At 39.0% G+C, this 18,556-nt stretch overlaps 1 protein-coding gene and 2 non-coding genes across 4 annotated transcripts; 1 reads left to right on the top strand and 2 right to left on the bottom strand.

Moving 5' to 3' along the window:
- Positions 1-268: 268 nt before the first annotated feature.
- On the bottom strand, positions 269-340 carry TRNAQ-CUG (transfer RNA glutamine (anticodon CUG)). The gene has a single exon. It is a non-coding gene; the product is annotated as a tRNA-Gln (tRNA).
- Positions 341-1,649: 1,309 nt separating this feature from the next.
- On the bottom strand, positions 1,650-1,721 carry TRNAQ-CUG (transfer RNA glutamine (anticodon CUG)). The gene has a single exon. It is a non-coding gene; the product is annotated as a tRNA-Gln (tRNA).
- Positions 1,722-4,128: 2,407 nt separating this feature from the next.
- Positions 4,129-15,231, top strand: LOC141656727 (uncharacterized). Of its 2 annotated transcripts, XM_074463737.1 has the most exons (12): positions 4,129-6,785; positions 7,552-7,685; positions 7,998-8,097; positions 8,194-8,326; positions 8,507-8,570; positions 8,852-9,605; positions 10,512-10,841; positions 11,875-12,276; positions 12,566-12,638; positions 12,726-12,811; positions 14,468-14,587; positions 14,828-15,231. In XM_074463737.1, exons 1-12 carry the CDS (start codon positions 4,359-4,361, stop codon positions 14,930-14,932), a joined length of 4,728 nt encoding a protein of 1,575 aa, XP_074319838.1. In that variant the 5' UTR covers positions 4,129-4,358; the 3' UTR covers positions 14,933-15,231. The 2 variants fall into 2 exon arrangements, with proteins under 2 accessions (XP_074319838.1, XP_074319837.1); XM_074463736.1 differs by having other exon boundaries at positions 4,138-6,785; positions 12,566-12,811; positions 14,828-15,091.
- Positions 15,232-18,556: the final 3,325 nt, after the last annotated feature.

Genomic DNA, 18,556 nt, shown 5'->3' with positions numbered 1-18,556 from the left:
ATTTGGCATTTGTAGGAATTGAGAATGCTATCGGAGGAGGGAATAAAACAAGATGAAACTGGCATGTTTCACTTTGTTACCTCGATTTATACTCCCTCCATTTGACGAATTTGAGTTTATTCACTGAAAACGTTGGTGATTATAAGAAATTTAGTTATGTTTGTTTGAGGTCAAGGTCACCAGCATAAAAAATTACTCTATTATTTGTCAAAAAAAAACGTTCAAGGGGACCGCTCCTTTCCGAAAGAAGAAAAAAGAAAAAAAAAAAAGGTTCTACCGAGACTTGAACTCGGGTTACTGGATTCAGAGTCCAATGTCCTAACCGCTAGACCATAGAACCATTTTGTTATAAAATTGACAGCGTTAAATATATATTTTAGAAGCCATCTATTTATTACTTGGACCTTGGGATGCATACTTTGGTGATTGAACCAAGACACTCACGGACACACTAAATTATGAGGCTATATGCCAAGAGCATCCGCAAAGGTGAGGCCAGTTTTGAAAATGTTTAAACAACATTGCCCCCTATACTTAGGCATATCAATTAAGTACATTTGGCTAAACCCACCAGAGGGCATAATGTTTGGTTCAATTGAACATGTGGCTGGCGAAACAGAAAATCAAGTGGCTGATAATCTATCGAGATTGGGTACTGGTCGCATAAATGATAGTCATGTTTTTGATGCAATCCGGTGGGAGATGACGGACTTTAAGAGGTTTTCACTGCATAAGTTAAAGAGTTCTAAGAAAGTTAAGAAGGGAGCAGGGTATGATGTCCGGGTGAGACATGTTTTCAAGTTTACGTTTGGTGAGCGTGTTATATCTTCTTATTGATGAACAAGGTCGTGCGTAGATGGAGAAGGAGATGAAGGAAGAAGATGGAAACTATTAAGTAGACGTATCCCTACAAATGAGAGTTCCTTTTTTTTTTTGAAGATCGTTGTCCTTGTAGGTGACTTTGATTAGTTTGACATTTTGCTTTGATGAAATCTTTGTTGCAATGACAATTCTTTGTCAGTTGTCAGTAAGTGTAGTTCTTATGCTTCTGCGATGTGTTTTAATTTCATTGAATCCGACTCACGTTAGCATTCTGGTTTTTCGAATAATTTTGTGCAATTTGGCATTTGTATGAATTCAGAATGCAATCGGAGGAGGGAATAAAACAATATGTGAAACTGGCATGTTTCACTTTGTTAACTCGATTTACAGACTCTTCATTTGACGAGTACAATTTTCTTATTCACTGAAAGTCTGAAACGCTGGTGATCAAAGGAAATTTAGTTTTGTTCGTTTAAGGTCACTCGCTTCAAAAATTATTATTTGTCCAAAAAAAAAAAAAGGTTCAAGTCACTTTGTTAACTCGATTTACAAATTTTTCATTTGACGATTACGAGTGTATTCACTGAAAAATCGGTGATCAAAGGAAATTTAGTTATGATGGTTTAAGATAACCCTGAAAAATCGGTGAACATAGGAAATTTAGTTACGATGGTTTAAGATAACCCGCTTCAAAAATTATTATTTGTCCAAAAAACAATGTTCAAGTGGACCGACCTTTTCAAAGCAGATAGAAGAAAAATAAATTCTTCAGATAGCGGATCTATTCGTCAATAATCGTACCAAAAAGGCAACGAAAAAAACAAAAAAGGTTCTACCGAGAATTGAACTCGGGTTACTGGATTCAGAGTCCAATGTCCTAACCGCTAGACCATAGAACCAATGTGTTATTACCTGGGCTTTGAGATACATTTGTTATTGAACCGAGACACTTACGGAGTTACGGACACACTATGTACAACCAGCTAAATTATGAGGCTATATACTAAATGACCCACATTTTGAAGGAGCTCATTTCCTCTCCATTTCCTCAAAAGAAATGGAGAGGCAAGTGCCTATTAATGACCCGGATCGTATCTTGATATCATCTAACGGTTCTAAATTTACGCATAAAAATAAAGGAAAATGAGGGTGAGAGAAGAAATTATTATTTAAGGGGATTGTGAGAGGAAATGGAGAGAAAGGAAATGGAGAGGATCCATTTCCATTTTGAAGGGGAAAAAGCTACTCCGTATTGGATATTGGTTGTACTGTTAGTCTACCTTAAGAATTTATTTAGTGTCAAAACGGTTAAATAATACCCCACTTAGATTAATGAGACATATTTTTTTGCTAGTTTCTAAACACGTTGCTTATGCAAGAGTGTTAAAATTTATGAGGGAGTGCTTTACTGCCCTAGTGGTCCTATCTGACTCGAATTCGAACTATCCGGATGGTCTACAACAACAACAACATCAGAGCATTAATCCCAAAATGATTTGGGGTCGGCTGACATAAATCATCCTTTAGAACCATGGTGAACGCACACCTTAAAATGTGAAAATATAGAAAAGAAAAAGTGAAAAACAAAAGGGAGTGAAACATAATACAAAAGTCAAGGTAAACTTATAGTTTTTAAAATCGAAGTCCGGATTTCTTTTATAAAAACTTAAAATTTAATTTGAGAATAAAGATTAAAACGATTTTGAAAATCGAAGTAAAACTTAAGGGTCCGGGGTACCTTAAAAGTGAACCAAATATTAATATATAAGAAAGTTGTTTGTAATAAATCTGAAAAGAACAACTAATTTTTTTTTTTAAATTAAATAAAAATACTAAATATTTCAAATAACATCAAATACTCCACATGTATCATTTCCCTCCATTGTGCCCTCTCCGTCACCATTCCCTCATCAAGCCCAAAAAATCTCATATCGTGCTTTATCACTCTCATCCATGTCTATTTTGGTCTCCCTCTACCCTCTAGCAACCTTTTATGTTCCCTAAGTCTTCACCCTCCTAACTGGTGTGTCCATAGGTCTCATTCTCACATGGTCAAATCATCTTAGTCGATTTCCCATCATTTTGTCCTCTATTGGCGCCACTTTTTCTTTTTCCCTTCTCCCTAATCACCCATTCCTGAATCGATCTTTCCTTGTATGGCCGCACATCCACCTCAACATACGCATCTTCGCCACACTCATCTTTTGAATGTGACAATGTTTCACGACCCAACACTCGGAGCCGTAAAGTAAGGCAGGCCTAATCGTCGTGTGATAAAAATTTTCTTTTAATCTTTTGGGCATATCTTTATCGCATAAAAACCCTGTAGCACTTTTCCATTTCAACCATCCCGCTTTAATCCTGTGAGCCACATCTTCATCTAACTCCTCATCTTTTTGAATAATAGATCCGAGATATCTAAAGGAATCTGACCCCTCAACAACATTTCTATCGAAAATAATACTCTCCACCGCTGCCGATCTCGACCCCGCGAACTGATACCTCAATTAATCGGTCTTACTCCTACTTAGCCTAAACCCATGAGTCTCCAAAGTATGCCTCCACAATTCCAACTTTCTCAAATACAATGAATATATAAGATGAAAACATGTTGCTTATGTTTTATTTATCCTATTTAACATGTTTTAAGTTTAAAACCCTCCTCTCTCACCTGTTAAAACTCTACCCATATGGATTCTAATTCTTCTTACACAAAAGTACTTTTGTCTATTTTATCATATGAATCACTAGTAAATCACCACTCTTTTAAGGGTCTTGACCTTTATTTTTTTGACGCATCATCTATTAAATACTCCTGTATAAACATGGGCGGTTATGACGGGGGTGCAGGGGATTCACCCGCACCCCCTTTGTCAAAAATAAATATAAATTTGATTGTTATATGAGTATATAAATTATGTTGGTCTAGTGGTTTGTGATATGTTTTCTCACCTTAAAAGTCATGGGTTCAATCCTCTAATTGAACAAATTTTTTTAATGTTCTTTTACCATACATGTTGCTCAATTAAATAAGATTTTTTAATGTATAACTCGATTTTTTGTTGTAAAAAAATTTTACGTACCCCATCTATCAAATCCTAGAATCGTCCCTATGTATAAATCATCACAACAAGAATTAATACTTCGTAGAATATAAGATGAACCACGGAAACGAAACATATTCTCTCGACTCTAGAGTCGAGCATAAAACAAAGCAATAAAAAGTTGAACAAAAGTAATGTGGGAACAATGGACCATATTGGTTGTATTATTAAATCCATTATTGCATGGAATCATCAAAATTTCAATACCAAAACTCGTAACTCATTAACATGTTTAGTTACACAGTTACACTTTCTATCAAATAAAACGACGAGTCAATGCTAATAAAAACGCCAAAACTGTACTAAAATCCTTCCAAATTCTCTTCCATTTTTACCCCAAAATCCTTCTTTTATAATCTTCCATTAAAACCATGTCAATTAATCTCCTATATCATCGCCATTATTAATCAATTCTTCTTATTCTTCACAAAAATGGAGCCTTACCGCCCTCTATTAGATTTCAGCTCGCCGGCGAACGGCGTTGGCGGAGACGGTGTGGGAGGCGGCGGAGGTGGTGTAGGGAATGTTGGTGAGTGGGGTGTGTTTAGTGAAGGGGAAGATATCATGGGGTTGTTGTTAGGTGATGTGGGTAGTGATGGAAATGACGGTTTTGCCCTTGGTGGAGGAATAAAGGTATCAGGGGAAGGAGGAAATGACGGTTCTGCCCTTGGTGGTGGTTTAAGTGAGGGGAGAAAAGATTCAAACTTTGGGGGAATTGGAGGAGAAGAAATGGTGGGTCAGGGGCAAAAAAGGAAAAGAGGTAGACCTAAAGGGTCTAAGACTAAGAAAAGTGTGATCAAGGGTACTGGTGGTGGTGGAGGAGTTGAAAGTCAGGGGCAAAATGGTAACTTGGGTAGTGGTGAGATTTTGAAGGAGGTGGGTTTAGTGGGTGGAAGTAATCGTGAAGGAATTCAATTTCAGGGGCAAATTGGTGATTTGGGTGGATGGAATGGTGATGGAATTGAAATTCAAGGGCAAATTGGTAATTTGGGTTGTGTTGAGGTTGTGAAGGAAGGTCTAGTCGGTGGAGGTAATGGTGAAGGGGTTGGATGTCAGGGGCAAATTGGTAATTTGGGTTGTGTGGGTGGAGATAATGGTGGTGAAGGGGCTGGATTTCTGGGGCAAAATGGGAATTTGTATGGTGGTGAGGGTGGTGTGAGTGTGGAAGGTGAAGGAGATGGATTTCAGGATGTTAGTAAGAGGGTTAGGCAGTTGTTTGAGTCTGATAGTGAGCAAGATGAGGGTTTTGAGGGTAAAAGCGGAATGGTTGTCGTTGGAAATGGGGAAAAAGATGAGGATTTGTGTCGTGGAGGCGAGTTAGTTGTTGTTTCAGGTGGTGGTAATGAGGTGGTGACTGCAAAGAAGAAGCTAGGGCGGCCAAAGGGGTCGAAGAACAAGCCAAAAGTGAGTTGTGGTGAGGTTAGTGGAGGGCAGCCAAAGGGGTCGAAGAATAAGCCGAAAGTGAAGGGTGGTGAGGTTAGTGGAGAGCGGCCAAAGGGGTCGAAGAATAAGCCAGAAGTGAATTGTGGTGAGGTTAGTGGTGTAGGGTTGAGTCATGAGGGTGGTCCAAGTGGTAGGAGGGAAGGGGGAGGGGCAGGGGTTATTGTTTGTGGATTGATGGTGGCTGGTTCTTACAATGAGGGTAGAAAAGGGGGTGGGAGTCGAAGTGGCGGGGTTAGGAGTTTGAAGAAGAGAAAAAAGAACGAGGAGGATGGGAACGGGCTCGTGAAGGAAGCAGAAAGGATAATTGAATCTAGGAATGACTCGAAAGAGAGTGAAGGTGGTGAGGTTTGTGATAAAGGGTATATCAATGGTTGGGAATTGGTTGTTTCTCCTAATGTGAGTGCAATCGAGGTTGTTTTTCCTGATGAGGCTGGAGAAGTTACCGAGAAGAAAAATGGTAGGGTCAAGGGTTTAAAGAAGAGAAAGAAGAAAGTTATGGAGGATGCTGACGGTGGAGAGAAGCTTGAGGAAAAGGTAAAGAGACGAGGACGACCCAAGGGTTCGAAAAATAAGACAAAATGTGATCTTGTGTTGAGCAATGGGGTTAGTACAGATTTTGGGAAGGTTGATGATGGAGCCAATGCTAGTGTTTGTGCATTGACAGTTTTTGATTTCCCTAATGAGGATGGAGAAGGGGATGATTTGGATAAAATGAGCTCGAAAGAAAACGGTATTATGGAGGTTGCTGAGACTGGGGAAGGATTTGGAAAGGAGGTAAAGAAGCGTGGGCGTCCCAAGGGTTTTATTAATAGTAAGGCTATGGTTGTAGCTGCTGTGAGAGGGGTTGAGTTGGAAAATAAGGTAAAGAGGCGTGGACGGCCCAAGGGTTCAAAGACTAGGAAGGCTATGGTTGTAGCTACCGAGAGAGGGGTAGAGCTGGAAAAGAAGGTAGAGAGGGGTGGGCGGTCCAAGGGCTCTAAGAAGATGAAATGTGAGGGGGCTATAGAAGGTGCATTGGAACAAGCAAGTGAGGCTTCCGGAAGTGAAATGGTTCAGAGTGGTAAGAACGAGCTTGGAGAGCTTGATGGTTCAACTGAAAAGCTAGGTTTTGAAGACGGGGCAAATGAGACAGTTAAAACTCATTTTTCCCGGAGAAAGAAGCGTGGACGGCCTAAAGGAATAAAAAACAAAAGAGTGATTCTTGTTGGTGGGGTACTTCATAAAGTTGTGAGCTCAGGGGCTGGGAAAAGTAGGTTGACTGTGGAGAAGGATACGGGAAGCTTTGTTGCATTTCCTCTGGAGTCTAGACGTTGTCAAGCCGATGATACTAAGAAACTGCTTAGAACAAATGTTGAAAAGCTGAGGCCTAGGAGAAAGGCTGTTAACTACCAGATGGGAGAAAATGACACACCCGAGGTAAAGCTTCCTGGAAAAATGATAGTTACTTTGTTTGGTACTCCGTATATATTAATATGCAGGGTTTAGGTGGTTTAGAGGGAGGACTGGGGAAATTAGATGGTTATGATAGTTTTGCCTTTAGCTCTCATGGTAAAAATTTTTCATTGCAAGCTCATAGGTATAGATTGTTATGTAGAACTGAAAACATTGAAGTTATAAAGAACGAATAAGATAGCTGCGAAAAAAAACTAATGGAAGATATCAGTGTGGATCAACCATGAAAGACCTGCGGATTGATGTTAACTACTGAAAGTAATATGTTTTGGTTAATGACCATGACTGATTCTGAAAAAGTTGATGGTAATTGGCAAGCCAGCTTGTGAATTTTTTTTTTTTTTTTTTTTTGTCATACTAGATGGCTAAGATTCATGAGAACCCGTGTTTCTGAAATCAATATTCTTAGTTTCATTTTTTGGAATGAAGCAAAACGTTTCATAAACTCTCTATGCTTCGTGTATCATGAAATGCATTGTGATGCTATTTTATTTCTACTAGCACAAGGGTAAGGCTTCCCCTTAACCTGCAACAAGCGGGAGCTATTCAGGCATTTGGGTAATGCTGTTAATGCCATGATGCAGTTTGGTGATAGGCATGAAACTAGATTGAATACTGCCGTTCTTGTTCTTTAGCTGGGTTGTTATTTTTCTCATGTTCAAGTTGAAAGTATGTAGCTATATTGTTACATACTTGGATTGTAGTTATTCTGATAAGATATATTGTTCAGGAAGTCAGCGCCCTGAAAAAAGAGCAAACTTCGATGTGTCATCAGTGCCTAAATTGTGATAAACATAAAGATGATGTTGTCTCCTGCTTACATTGCAAAAAGAAACGTTACTGCTACCAGTGCCTTGAAAAATGGTAATGTACTATAAACTGGAGTATGTCTTTATTTTTCAAGTGAAAAATTGTGTTAGCTTATCAATGAAAAATTCATTGTTTCTATTGAAGGTATTTCGTAGATACTAGATAATTTTCGTAGTTACTATAGAAGCTAGTTTATCTAGCCTATTTATTTATTATTTATCTGTAATCATTTGAATAAGTAAGCATGTCATTTTTGATAATTGTATTAATTTGTTGTTGAGATTATTTGAATCTTAACATTTTGTTGCTACCATTGTTGATCGACTAGTTTAATGTTCTGTCTCAAAATAAAGCACAATGAATCAGGTATCCTGGAAAAACAATGAAGGAAGTGCAGGAGGCATGCCCTTTTTGTCGTGGCAACTGCAATTGTAGATACTGTCTCCAGGATAGCCTAGTTTTGGAGGTGCAAGCACTTCTTCTGCTCTTCGTCTCTTCATTTCATAATTTTGCTACTAGTTTTGTACGAGAGTGTGACACATGATAAGTTTGATGTTTGTAGGCCAGTTGTAAAGGACCTAATAGTAAGATCAAGCTAGAGAGATTACTATACTTGATGTGGAAAATCAACCCCCTTCTAAGACACGTACAAGAGGAACAAAAATTCGAGTTAGATGAAGAAGCTAGAATACTAGGTATACTCTTCTGCCAATGCTTAATCTATATCAAAGCAACTTGTTGTGATGGAGACATGCTTAGGGACACAGTTGAAAAAAGAACGAAAGCATTCTAATTTATATTGATTTAGTTCTTCTTTAATGGCCGGTTTAATTCAAGTATCGAGTTATCTTTATGTATTTTCGCTTTATGTGCAGGCAAACCTATTAAACAAGAGGACATAAGGAAGACTAGTCTTGATGTGGATGACAGAGTATACTGGTATGTGCACTTGCTGGTTAAATTAATAAAGCGCCATGTTGTATTTATGTATGATGTGTTTTGATACCTTTGAAGATAATTTTACTGTTACTGCAGCCTGACAAAATAGCCTTTCACTCTTTCCCTTTTCTGAATTAGTAGTTTAGTACCATTTACCTAGGTCTTGCTTGACCTTCTACGGTTTCTTCTTTTTTCTTGAAAGTGTAGCAAAATAACTGTCCATAGTTCTTCTTGGTTAGATGTCTCAATTGACAACATACTTTTATAATCTCAATTGGCAGCGATAATTGCAGTACTTCCATTGTAAATGTACATCGAAGCTGCCCCAATCCTGTTTGTTCTTATGATCTGTGTCTATCCTGCTGTCAAGAACTAAGAGAAGGTTCAATATCTGATGGCGTTGAAGCCGACTCTTCATGTCAAAGGGTAAGGGAAGATTTGTTGTTTCATAGTACGACAGTTAAGGACGAGACTCCTGATGTCTCTAAAACAAGGAATGCTCCAGAATCTGTAGTTGGGAAGTGTCTACCCAGTAGATTTTGTTGGAAAACCTCCATCGATGGCAGAATTCCTTGTCCTCCAAAAGCATTTGGTGGTTGTGGCCTTAACATGCTAGAACTAAGACGAATCTTCGAATCCGATTGGGTAGATAACCTGATAAAAAGCATCGATGAGGTCACCACAGATTATGATTTTACTGACAAGGATACTGGTTTGGAGTGTCTTTTTTGCCCAAAAACATTTTCGGGTGTTGAAGGAAGATCCCAAGAAACAAGAAAGGCAGCTTCAAGGGATGAAATGCATGATAACTTTCTTTACTGTCCAAGTGCTATGGACATTGATGAAGTTCAAATTGATCATTTTCAAAGGCATTGGAGACATGGTGAGCCTGTAATTGTTAGGGATGTTTTAAAAAAGGCTTCTGGTTTGAGTTGGGAGCCAATGGTTATGTTCAGGGCTTTCAGAGGAGCCAAAAAGATACTCAAGGAGGAAACTCTTGATGTGAAGGCAATCGATTGTTTGGACTGGTGTGAGGTACGTGAAATGCTTTCAAGGTATGATGATGGTTTTGAAAGTGTGATATGATATTGTAGCTGCACCCTTTTTCACTTTTGGAAAATTGTGGATCGCATATTTATTACTCCATTTTCTTACATATGACTTCATTTTTGTTTTTTGAGGCAAGTCTTTGACTTTGATTTTTACAAAAATATATTGTCCAAAAATAACAAAATTAGCTTTCGATGCAGTAATATTTACTCATATTTTGAGATATATTGAAGAGAGGAGTGAGTGTCTCAAAATGTTAGATGACATATATAAAAAAAATCACAAAATCTCATTGAAGACGGCAATATCCGTCACAAGCTTGTGACGGATACCATTTCCTCTCACAAAAATACCCATGAGAGGTGAGTGGGGGAGCACATGGGGGGTTCCCCACCTTGTCCCCTCTCCCTTTTTGTGAGAGGTCTTCAGCTTGTGACGGGATTAGGCCGTCACAAGCAAGAAGCTTTGAAAAAAATAGAGGGGAGTATACCGTAAAGTATGCCAATAGACCGTAGATGTACTAACTGCAGGTGGTAAATCTATAGAATATACTCGCTGGGTTCTTGTGACATACATCACTTGAGCTGTATGTCTAAACTTACGGGTTAGGGCATTCTTACTTTGCTTTCCCCTTGCTGTGTAAAATATTCTATTAGTCTGCTTGATCAAATAATTCTGTCTATCCAGAATAGTATCCTCGCTTGGATTTACCGTGATTTCAGAATTTAGTTGAAGAACCGTTCTGACAATCAGTCCCTCTCTGTCACTCCTTGAATTTTTTGTTCACAGTTTGTGCTTGATGAAAACCACAATAAGCAATTAATAGTATCCCCACATGGAGTATGTCATTTTATAGCCATTAACCACAACCTCTATCTCCATTTTTTGTAGGTGGAGATTGATATTTATCACTTTTTTAAGGGTTACGTTGAAGGTCGCTTACACAGTAATGGTTGGCCAGAGATTTTAAAACTGAAGGATTGGCCTGCTTCAAATTCCTTTGGAGAATGCATGCCAAGACATAATTCTGAGTTCATAATGATGCTTCCCTATAGTGATTATACTCATCCTGAATCTGGTATCCTCAATCTTACTTCGAAGATTCCTGATGGTGCTCCAAAGCCAGATTTGGGACCCAAAACATATATTGCATATGGGCATAAGGAAGAGCTTGGTGATGGTGATTCAGTGACAAAATTGCATTGTGATATATCTGATGCGGTAATTATTTTATTTCTGATTTCTGACATTCTCAGATAAATGTCCCATTTTTCTTTTCTGTGCACAAATTGCCGTCTGTTGATATTGTAGAAAATCCCTCAAAATTGATATTGATTATCAACCTATTTAGTTATGCCATAACAAAACATAGAAAAACAGGTCAGGACTCAGGAAGGATGTTCTCACAAATGCTACAAAGTACACTTGGATTGCCGAACTGAATCATTTTTTTGGTTCTTCAAGATGGCTAAATGATGTCAGACCTGAAGTCATAGGCCAATTTTAATTCATAATTGAAATTAAAATTTTACACTTAAATACCTTTGTGGATTTTTCCATTTTTCTATGGAGCCAAGGATTCGTTACTCTCTTTGGTTCCGGATTATGATGGAATAAAGCAAAATGGCTCACTAAAGTGACGGTGCTTCTTTGTATTGTGAACTTCCAGTCATTCGGTGTAGGTTTCGACGCAAATTTTCATATTGGGTCAGTCGGAAAGTCTATTTGTGTTGCTAACACGAGGGTAAGACTGCATACACCCCCCACCCCGCAATTTGCTGGAGCCATTGAGGCACTGGTGTAATGTTGTTGTAGATACCTTTGTGGATTTGTTGAACTATTCAGGATCTCTAATTATTATCCTCCTTTTTTGGATGTGTTGAACTATTCCGGATCTCTAATTATTATCCTCATAGAGCTCCGTGATTAAACTTTACATTAGTTTCTTATGCGAGAATCTCATATCAATATAATGTGAGACCAGCCCTATTCTACTAGAATCCTTGCTCATATACCTGTCATCCCATTTAAAAAATAAAAATAAATAGTAAATACCATAATATGGATCACCCTTGTGATAATCTTATCACAAGATGTCTTGTATGGGAATTTGTGAAATTCAAATGGACAAATCACTGTTACCGAACAAAATGCATTACGGAGATTATTTGACCAAACTCAGCAAGATTATGCAAATGCAATGAGTTTCCCTTGTCCAGTGACTTGTTTTTTTTTTTTTTTTTTCTCTTCGTAGGTTAATGTGTTAATGCATACAACATCAGTTGATGACTCACGGAAGCAAAAGAGTATACACAAGCTGAAAGGAGAAAAAGTAACTGAAGTATCTTCTTCTTCACCGAGTTGTAGAACTGATGCTCTACAAAAGTCGGATGTTGGTTGCAGTTCTGCTATTGATGAAGAACTTTCGTCGGCTGGAGAAGCTGATTATGCAAACAATCGAAGCTGTGCTTCAGAAGTTCCGAACTTCAGTGGACAGCAGGATTCAGCATTTGAACAGAACGGCTTAGATGGAAATAAGGCCTATGGAGGCGCTGTCTGGGACATATTCCGAAGGGAAGATGTTCCTAAGATTGTAGAATATTTGAGAAAACACCATCAGGAGTTTCGCCACATCAATAAACTTCCTATCAAATCTGTAAGCTTCGTGGGCCTGTAGGACTCATTCTGAATTTTCTTCTTTAAAGGATAATTAAATTACACATCGTGTGTAGGTGGGGGTTGTGTCAATAAGCAAATTATATCGCCAAAACTATCTCACACTTTCTTGAATGTGAAAAGACCACTTATAAACAAATGGCTGGGTTAAGTTTTATGACCTGAAAGCCATTGTAATGAACGGTTTAACCTTGTCAACAGACAGTACAAATGTAACTGTTTATACATTTGTTTTCTTAGTTGTGAACTTTCGTCTTTGATGTACTTAGGTCATTCATCCTATCCATGATCAAACCTTCTATTTGAGTGAGAAGCATAAGAAACAGCTGAAGGAAGAGTTTGGTAAGTATATTTTTTTTGCTTACTATGGTTGCTGCTTTCTGCCGATGGTCGCATCACACTTCTCAATTCTGTCTGATTTTTTTTTAGGCGTTGAACCTTGGACATTTGAGCAACATCTTGGTGAGGCTGTTTTCATTCCTGCTGGATGTCCACATCAAGTGAGAAATAGACTAGTAAGTTCCTCCATAATATCCCCCTAAACAGACCTTTCTCATTGTTATTTACGAGTATAAGTCTTGCATGTCCACTAAAGACTCTTTCTCCCCTGCGCTGAAAATGGAAAATTATGTATGGAGTGTGAGGTTTTGCTCCAGAAATTCTTTTAGTAACACCATTGTTTACATGTTTGAAAGAGATTTTATTTGTGCCAGCATTAACAAAAATATTTCCTACTGCCTAGTCGTATAGAATTGAATGGTTATGTTGTAGGATAGTAGAACCTAGTTAGGATTCTACTCAGATCCAAAAAACATAAGTCTCACCTAAGATCCGATTGGTCACGACCCTTTGGATCATACGATTTTACTATCTAGATCAGGATTTTGTCAGCAAATGAAGTAGGTTGAGTCCTTGAGTGATTGGGTATAATGGATCAAATGAGCTTGTTGGATTTATTCAGTACATCATGTAGCCCTTAGTAACACCTTGAATATGTTATTAGCTTTTTATTTTTTATACATGCTTGTTAGTTTAAACTTTAAGGTTGTGTTTGGATTGGGGGATTTGGAGAGAAAGGGAGGGGAGGGATTTGGAGGGATGCAAACTCCCTTGTTTGGTTAGCCAAATGGAGGTGGAGGGATAAGGGATTTAGAGGGGAACGGAATTGGATCCCTCCATTTCCCTCCAAGGCACTTTATTTCCCCTCCAACAAAGGAATAATTTGGAGGGAAATCTCACTCTCCATCATCCCTCCCCTCCTTTTCCCTTCCCTCCATTTTTTGTATCCAAACAAGGCCTAACGTCCTAAGGGTGTATTTGGATAGCAAAAGTGGAGGGAAAGAGAGGGGAGGGGAAGGGAGAGATGGGCAGGGGAGGGGGAATGTGGTGTGGATGTTTGGATACAATTTCCCTCCAAATCTCTCCTATTGTGGAGAGATTTTTAATTAGGCTTGGAGGAGGGAAATTGGATCCCTCCAAATCTCTCCCCCTCCATTTCCTTTCACCCTCATTTGCTATCCAAACAAGGGATTTTAAATCCCCTACTCTCCCTCCCTTTCTTTTTCCTCCAAATCCTGCAATCCAAACACACCCTAAATGTTAAGAGTTTTTCTATGGTCATGGATCAATGCCCTTAATGATAACTCACCAATATTTGCACCCAAAGGAGAGTGAATTTTCCGAAGAGAAAACCCCAAATTTGCTCTTGAGTTTTTCTATGGTCATGGATCAATGCCCTTAATGATAACTCACCAATATTTGCACCCGAAGGACAGTGAATTTTCCGAAGAGAAAACCCCAAATTTGCTCTTTTTAGTTTTCATGGATTTTGGCGACCTCTGGATGTCGCATTTGTGCTTACACTTACCTCGCTTTAAAGTTCAATTGTGCAAAATTTCATGCGGACATGTGCATTTTATTCCAATTTCCTAGGATAGCATAATGGTATCGTTCACCTATTGGTATCTTTGAGAACATTCAGTACTTGACCAAGCTAAGGTTGAGCTTCTTTGTTTTGACTTTTGCGTCTGCTTACATGGATATGGTTTGTGACTCTTTAAGTTTCCTTTTCTCTATTTGGATCCTCTTAGTTTTCTTCGGAAAGCAGAAATAGTAACTAACAATTGAATGAAAAACATATGAAGAACTGATGAAAAAAAAATTGTCTGCAGTCATGCATCAAAGTGGCGCTGGACTTTGTATCACCTGAGAATGTTCAGCAGTGCATTCAGTTGACAGAGGAGTTCCGTCTGCTACCAAAAAACCATAGATCTAAGGAAGACAAACTGGAGGTTTGTGATATTATATCTCTTCCTTGAAACATGCTGAATTCTTAAAAGAAAAAAAAAAACTTTCTTGGCTGATCTCTGTACTATTGTATAACGCAACGACTTGCAGACCATAAATGGTGGATTAGGAACAATCTTTCGATCCGAACTCTTAATATAGTTAGTTACCTTAATGAGAAAAATCTGCTTATTTTCGTGTGTGATTAATACGAGAAGGTTGAAGTTTTAATTCATTTGTTGTAGGTAAAGAAGATGGCGATTTATGCAGCAAGTGCTGCTCTGAATGAAGCCAGAGAACTGATGACGGACCCTGAGCTAGGTTTTACTCAGATGGCAAGGCCAAACTAGAGTTTTTTATTCGCCAAGTTTAGCTTAATTTTTCATTCTTCAATTGATCTAGCATTCACCCTATCAACATTATATACATTGATGTGATTCAGGTAATACATTGTTACCATTTGACTGGTTTTATTTTTGCCATGAGCACATTGAGCATGTCGATCGGTATTTTTGTGTATGTGGTAGAGAAATTGTTCAATGTCATTCAAACATTTGATTGGATATCCATTGTAATGTAATTAATACTGGATGTCTGAAGAATCCTTTCATGATGTAATAAAATGGCCAGTCGCGGTGTTTTTTTTGTTTCCATTGGCGTTTTCATCTTTGCTGTTGTACGGAAAACACTACATTTTTCCGACCTTCATCCCTTTGTTCATGCTGAGAAGTGAGATGCAAACATAAATCTGGAGTCTGAACCATCTTCAACTTAAGATGTCGTCCCTCACATTACGCAAAGTAGAGACTTGCAACGAATAATACTCCGCAATATTTTAGTCATGCCGAAAATATGATTAAACGATAATCAATAATTTAAACAATTTGAATGTTTAAAAATCGTAATATTTCCGAATACTCCATTTATCTTTTCCTATAAAAGCTATAGTAGTACAAATACATCTTCTACACAAGTTTCTTCAACTACCCTAATCTTGTTACTCATCAACAAGATTGATGAAGCTGCAGATCGCTATAGTTTTATGGCCAAAGCTGTGAATGCCTCTTGGATTGATTAATTAATTAAACCAAGTTTGCCGAATAATGTTTTTCATTCGCCATGCATGGTTTTAGTCTTTTGCTCCTTGATCCTTGTAATAATCTAAAGGTTTGTCATTTGTTTGATTTGGTGAATTTTGTATGAGACGGTTTCAAATGTGACCAGTTTCGTTATGTATGTTAATGTATTGTTATTCTATAAGACAGTCTTATAGAACAATTTGTGTTATTTGTGTTGTTTTAATATACATGACAATCCTATATAAGTAATTTTGTGTTTATGTGTTGTGCCATTTTTGTAAATTGTAATTCTGCTATTGATGAACTCTTTGGATCATAAGATTTTAGTATCCAGATGAGGATTTTGTCAGCAAATGAAGTGGGTTGAGTCCTTGAGTGAGAGGTATAATGGATCAAATGAGCTAGTTAGATTTATTCAGATCAGGATTTTGTCACCTATTGGTATCTTTGAGAACATTCAATACTTGACCAAGCTAAGTTTGGTCTTCTTTGTTTTGACTTTTGAGGCTGCTTAACATGGATATGGTTTGTGACTCTTTAAATTTCCTTGTTTCGATTTAGATCCTCTCAGTTTTCTTTAGAAAGCAGAAATTCAGTACATATTATTTTGTTTCATAACTGTATATGAACAATTGATCAAAATTATTGTCTGCAGTCATGCACCAAAGTGGCGCTGAGAATGTTGAGCAATGCATTCAGTTGACAGAAGAGTTCCGTTTGCTACCAAAAACCCATAAATCTAAGGAAGACAAATTGGAGGTTTGTGGATAGGAAAATGAAAGGGCGCCACCGGGTGACACTCAATTTGGGACCCGTTGACTGACCTTAGACTTATGTTATACCTCTTGAAACCTTTCATTCAAACGGACTTGGAACTTGGTGAACTTTGGAAAGCGGAAACTCAATCTAGTTTAGGCTACTCGATCGAGTAGTCAAGTGACTCAATCGAGTAGAGGCCACTCGATCGAGCAAGCTACATACTCGATCGAGTATGGCGGGTACATCGATAATATATAAATCGTGAAGTCGTAAACCCAAATCAGTTTCCCTTTCATTTCTCCTCAAACCTAGTTGACGACACACCTTCTCCCTCACCATACTTCAACCTCTTGAGATCCCTTACACTTGGAGTCACCATTGGGACATAGACTTGAGTCGAGTCGCGGTCTTGTTGCCGGAATGTCGAGCATAGGTAAGTCATCATCATCCTTGGGTTTCGTTGTGGTTATGGTTGTTAGTAATAGGGTCTTCCCTACTGGTTGTGATAGGTGTTGATGGAGGTTGCCTTGCCTTCATATGGATGTATGCGGTGTTGCTGCTGATTGCTAAAGGTAGGTTTTCCTACTCAGTGTCGATTGGTTGTCATGTGTGGTGCGTGGTATCTCTGATTGTGTAATAGTGTTATTGTGTTTGTGTACAGGGTGCGTCCCTGGCTGAGTGGAGTCATCGTCGGGAATGACTTCACGCTCTTGATTCGCCCCTTGTGGTTCCTGTCACAAGGGAGATGTGCACATTAATGGACATAGGTTATTCACTCTATGGTTTTGAGCGGGGATTGGGTGGTAAAGTTGCGATCTCCATTGGCGGTGTGGATTTACTGGTTGCGATTGGTAATCCGGCAGGGCTTTACCTTCGGGTTAGTCAGGTGATTGATGGTTTATCCGGTGGTAAGGTTGCAGTCTCCACCTCAGTTGCGACTAAAGGTGGATCGAATAATGATTGCCGTTGAGAAAAGACGACGAACATGGTGAGGAGAGGGTGGTCGGCGCGAGTATGAGGGTGGGAAGGGGTGATTGACGGTGGCATGGGTGATCGACGGTGATGGGTAGTCGATAGTGGCATGGGAGGTTGTTGGCTGTTGGAGTTTTCTCTTTGTTTTTGATTTCTAGAGAGTGAAAAACTAGGGTAAGAAATAGAAGGGGTAAACTCGGAAAAGGATGAAAAATGTGCGGGATTTAAGTAAAATTGTGTGTGGGATTTAGAAAGTGTGCGGGACTTGCTAAATCGCGCACATTTTTACACTTGAATCCGAATCTACCTCTTTCACTTCTCACCCACAAACAACCCTAAAGAGAGAGAAAGGAGAGACTCGTGATAGCTGCCCCTCCAGATGACCGGCGACGGACAGGGGAGGAGGCGGGGGTTGGGTCGACGGCGAAGTGAGTAGAGTGGTGTGTTGACGGTGAAGAGGTTGGATAGGGTGGATATGACAATGATTTACATCGAAGTATGGTGGATTGGGTGGTCGACAGTGAGGCTAGGTTGGGTAGGGTAGGGTAGGGTGGTTGACGTCGATGGGGTCAGGGTGGTCGCAGAGAAGGGGGTAGATCAACAGCGACATGGGTAGGGCGGGTTTGTCGACGGAGAAGCGGTTGCGGATGTTTGATGGGACACAGATTGGTCGAGTATGGTGGATTAGGACGGTCGACGACGTGGAGAACGGAGTGGTTGGCACCGGGGGAGGACTGGAGTGGTCGGGGATGGTAGGCGTGGTGGTCGGGGATGTCAGTGAAGTTGGGTTCTGTCGTGAATCAATTTTTTTTATGTGAAGGGTAATAATGGAAAAGAGGGACAAAGTGTGCAAAATGTAGTAGAATTATGTGCGGGATTTAACAATTACGTTAAATCACCAACCATTTTTAATGATTTAATTTGGAATCTGATCCGATAATATACTAGTGCATAAGTGCATTACATAACCCCCTTTACAAGTCATTGACTATTCTATCCCTTTATGGAGCATTTACGTTCCACATTTTTTCCAGATTAGTGAGTAGTTTTTAACGTCAAGCAATCTCAAGATTCTTCTAATGTATTTTCTCCAGCAAAGCCCAAAGTTTAACCAATCACACACTTTCACTGGTAAAAACAATAACGATAAGTCGATAACCCTAC

The sequence above is a fragment of the Silene latifolia genome, chromosome 5 (genome assembly GCF_048544455.1).
Source record: "Silene latifolia isolate original U9 population chromosome 5, ASM4854445v1, whole genome shotgun sequence".
Taxonomy (NCBI): Eukaryota; Viridiplantae; Streptophyta; class Magnoliopsida; order Caryophyllales; family Caryophyllaceae; genus Silene; species Silene latifolia.
This window is presented reverse-complemented; position numbering and strand designations above follow the sequence as displayed.